This window comes from Euprymna scolopes, chromosome 42, assembly GCF_053919585.1.
Source record: "Euprymna scolopes isolate OS-2025 chromosome 42, ASM5391958v1, whole genome shotgun sequence".
Classification (NCBI taxonomy): Eukaryota; Metazoa; Mollusca; class Cephalopoda; order Sepiida; family Sepiolidae; genus Euprymna; species Euprymna scolopes.
This window is the reverse complement of record NC_136523.1, coordinates 13,942,679-13,947,678: the sequence shown is the minus strand read 5'-3', so window position 1 is coordinate 13,947,678 and position 5,000 is coordinate 13,942,679. Positions and strand designations below refer to the sequence as shown.

At 32.0% G+C, this 5,000-nt stretch overlaps 1 protein-coding gene across 8 annotated transcripts in view; it reads left to right on the top strand.

Moving 5' to 3' along the window:
- LOC145266927 (fibroblast growth factor 18-like) overlaps positions 1-5,000 on the top strand; it is a 789,681-nt gene that overhangs the window by 566,724 nt on the left and 217,957 nt on the right. For 2 of the 8 annotated variants that reach the window (XM_080122727.1, XM_080122725.1), the window contains exon 1: positions 2,043-2,089. The exons of 4 other annotated variants lie outside the window; for them this stretch is intronic. In XM_080122727.1, the coding sequence (XP_079978853.1) occupies positions 2,058-2,089 (32 nt within the window). In that variant the 5' untranslated portion in view covers positions 2,043-2,057. 2 more of the 8 variants (XM_080122724.1, XM_080122721.1) reach the window with 2 other exon arrangements.

Genomic DNA, 5,000 nt, shown 5'->3' with positions numbered 1-5,000 from the left:
ATATATATATATATATATATATGTATGTATGCCTCGCCTGTAGTAAATGGGTAACTATTTGGGAATACCAAGTACTGTATGTGGGAAAGCTCTATTCCGACATTGTGTTTTGTTTTCCTGGACTTTTCTCGGTTCTTCTTCTTATTTATCGGAGAAACAAACTTACTTCAATCAGGTAGGTAGAAGAGTAATTTACCTTACCTTTGGTAACATTTATTTCTTGTATATTTGTTTGATACTTATGCACTTATGTTACCGAGCCGAACTAAATACGGTATTATTTAGGAAGCCATTTTTAACGTGTAGAGGGTTGTGTTTTGTAATTATTCTGTACTTTCACCGAACAATTTAATAAAAAATATATATCGAAAGTATATTTTTTTAAAATACATAGCACGGTAACATAAGTGCATACGTACCATTTATTCCTCATCCCTTGTTTTGTTGGCTATTTGTTTGACTCTTTCTTGCACTCTACTGCCCACGGAGGATGTAGTTGGGGATTGCGCAACCCGTGCATACAGGGTGCATTTATTTTCTTCCGAGGTTGACATTTGTTTTTTTTTAGCATCATTCATGATGGTTGTGTTGGCATCCGTATCTCTAATATCTTTTTGAGGATTTATTTTACAATACACATAGATTCGAAAAAGTGATAAAAAACCCCACATATATAGCAAATATAGCTGGGTAGCTTTTTAGTGTTTTCACTTAATGCAAAATGTTTATTCGGCTCGAAAAACAAGCAATGTCAAACGTTATACGACCACAAGGAAAAACGGCCATTTTTCCTTGTGATTGTGTAACGTTTAATATTGCTTGTTTTTCGAGTCGAATAAACATTTTACATTCAGTAAAAAACACTAAAAATCTACTCAACTAGGTATAAGAGTAACTTGTCTTTGGTAACATTTGTTTGTTATATATTTGATATTTTGACCAATTTCTCGAATCTTTGTGGATTGTAAAACAGACCCCCTGTTAAAGATCTTTCTAGAAATATATCGGACACTTACGGGAGGGACCTCATGAGGTTTGCCAACGTCTCTAAGTGGACGTGTTGTTCATTTATTTATTGCGGACTATTATCCTCATCTTTATGCTGTTCTTATTGTTTCATGACGTTTCGGTCAACTACTCCTCTGGCCTTCGTTAGGTGGTAACCACGACGAGATGGGAACTCCGAATCTCTTAACTGCATTTTCAGCAATTATTACCCTACATAGTTGTTTTTCGTCTCCACACGTTTTGGCTAGGATTGAAACCGCTATCTTCAACAACTATGGAAGGCAGTAATTGCTGAGAATGCAGTTGGGAGTTTTTTTTTTTTTTTTTTTTTTACATAGACATCACCACTTATCAAGGCATAGAGACCACTCGAGGATAAGGGTTAAAATTTGGAGTTCCTATTCTGCCGCGGTTACCACCTGACGAAGGCCAGAGGAATAGTTGTCCGAAACGTCGTAAACAAAAACTAAAAAAGATGAGTATAATAGTCCGCAATAAATAAATGAATTGATAATACTCATCTCAATAAACATTCCGATTAATTAAATAATATGGATGTGTTGTTTTTCTATGGAATGAACTGGACTCGAACTTGGTACAGCTAGTTTGTCGGTACGTGTCGTTAAGCACTGGAGAACGGTCATCCCCGCCATTTCGTGGTTGAACTACTTGAAAAACGATACAGTGACACCGGTAGAAATCGAACCCGGTACACCGAGTCGAGAACCAGTGGTTGTAAAGTTATAACTTGTAACGCACTTGCAAATCTTAAAGTTCAGTGGAGATATAAAAGAGGAAACTTGTCTTCTCTCTTTTTTTTTTTTTATATACAAAAACATTTTTTAAAGTTACCAGTGTCTGCTGATGGCGGCGAAATTACAACCACTGCCGCCGCCGTCGCCTATACTAATTTCATTGTTGTTTTTGTAATTTTTTTTTGTTATTGTCATAGCTGCTGCTGATAATATATATTTTTTTGTTTAGCTTTTTTTTCTTTTCTTCTTCTTCTCGTAGCTTCTTTCTTTCTTCCCCAACATTTTGAAAACAGTATGTGCGAGTATTTGCAGGTGCGACCATACAGGTAACACCAACACTACCCCGGCTATCTCTCTCTCTCTCTCCTTTCTCTCTATCTCTTTCTCTCTTTACACACACACACACACACATATATATATATATATATACACACACACATACATGTATATTTATGTATATATATAATCTTTCACTGTTCATAGTCTCGTCAAACACGCCGGGTTTCATTGACGGTCCAGTCACACGCACGAATACGTACAAACACATACACACACAGCATACAGCCACAGGATTAAAAAAAAAAAAAAAATCGATGTTCTATTTATATAAAAAAAATTGGTTTTAACTATCTCAGATGGAACTACTATACTGCATTGGAATATACGTTCGTAGTCCTTGGAGTAATTCGAGTGCAGACGCAGAGGAGAACCCCACCGAGGAGCCGGAGTCGGTAGTCGTAGCGGAGCCGTGCGAGAGCCTTCCACTATTTGCCACCTGTAGTTTTGAGAAAATGGAAAGCGATGTTTACAACTGCTAGGATTATGCGTAAATTGAAGCGCACCTTCGTTTCTGGAAAGTAAAAAAAAAAAAAAAAAAAAAAAAAAAATCTGAATCGACAAAAAAAAAAAAAGTCATGATACTAAAAAAAGTGATTGTGAAAACTTAGCATACGCACACACACTCAAACACGTACATCTATTTACATACCTATACATACACACACGCACATATATACAAAAACACACATATATATATACCCATATATATATATATATATATATATATATATATATATATATATACGCACAAGAGCAAGTTGCCCCTCTAATAAGTCATTACATCAAACCTCAATGCGAAGAAGAAGCACCCATCTTCGACATAAATATAAGATAATATATATTTATTGTTATGTTTACGATCAACTTGAACAGTTGAACACTACAGAGTACTTCAATAGGGCATAGTCGAAACATAATAATTAAAACACAACTAGTTAGCCTGTAGAATTCCTTCGTTGAATTGAAACATAAGAACCTGTGTGGCTAACTTGACGTAAGTATATTTTAGAACGCGCACACACATATGTATATATAATTAGGTATTAATAATTATTCTAGCAAATAATTGTATATATTAGTCTAACATATTATGTAAGAGCTATTTATATAAATAAATAATGTTTATTATAAATCCTTCAGCGTATATTATTATTAATAAAACGTCTAGCACGCGTTTAAGACAATAGAAAACAATCCGGGACTTCGGTATATATATATATATATATATATATATATATATATATATATATATATATAGACTACCCTTTATTTTGTTTGTGGCAGGTTAATAATAATATTTTTGTTGGAATAGTGGGCGTAGAAAGAAACGAGACGAACATAAAAATACTTATTAAGGTGCTTTTTTTTTTGTTATTTCTATATCTGAAATCACATAGGCATTCCATTGAAAATGTAAAAAGAAGAAAGAAAAGAAAAAAAAGGAAGGCAACACCAACAAAAACATTTGGTCAATATGAAACAGATTTTCGTTCGGAGGAAATTCTCCTGAAAAAAAAAAAGATTAATAAGTGTTTTTGATAATCTTCTCTCAATTTTAGCAAATATATACACACTTTCTCTCTCTCTCGCACACACAAACACACACACATATATATATATATATATATATATATATATGCACACATAGACACACGTTTTCTCACCCCCCCTCGCAAGTACACACGCACACATATATACACACTCCTTCGCAAACATATATACACACATACACATTTTCTCTCCCTCTCGCGAACACATTCATATAAACACGCATCCCCCATATATATATATATATATATATATGTATGTGCGTGCAAAAATTTACTTACAAATAAGGCAATCAAATTTTCAGTGGCTGATTTTCGAAAATCATATTTATATTCAAAATTTATTTCCTTTCAAGGTAAACGACACGAAAAAGTTTAAACTTTTTCGCCAACCACCAGAAAAGCTCCCCTGCTGCCTTCAAAAAATATTTATCGTAATTCACAAAAATAAAAAAATAAATAAAATAAAAAGTTCAACAATTAAATAAAAATATTAACGCGTAATCTAAATTTAATCTAATTTATTTTCGTGACAATTCTTGTTTTTTAACTTGATTTCTTTTAAACACTACTAGAATTTGTATCCGCAATATTTAAAAAAAAAAAAAAAAATAGGTAGCACTTTCGCATTTCGTTTTATTTCTTAAAAAAAAAGGTTTCGCGTGTATTAAAAAAAATATCATTGTCTTAAAAGAAAAAAGTGTTTTCGTGATATATGTCTCATTTAAAACGGGCATTCTTAAGTATTTTTTTCTAAGCGTTTTACTTATCAAAAAAAAAAAACTAGAAAATACAAGTTTTCTATACAAATACTTAAAAACTTTCTTTAGATAAATTTATACATATACATATATGTGCTATTTTAATATCTAATATTAAAATAAAACCTGCTAAATACTTACAAACATCTATTTTCTCTCTCTCTCTCTCTCTTTATATATATATATATATATATATATATATATATATATATATATTGCCAATTTAATAAGTTCTAAATATCAGCGGCTGTTGATCAAAATTTGACAAATATATATTATAGTACAGACACGTTTTAAATATACAATTAGAAAAACCTGTACAGAGTCGTCTTCTTGGATGAGATCAAAGTTTAGTATCTGTTTTAACCCACATTAAAAGCAGACCTTGTTTTAAACCCTGCCCTCCTGGGGAGGCAAATAAAAGCGTGTAATATATATATATATATATATATATATATATATATATATATATATACATACGCATATCTGTGTACTTTCTGATGTCTTAACGGATTACGCAACGTAATTATACACTTCATCCTATATATCCTATATACCTATATATCTGTACCTATACATATATACCTATG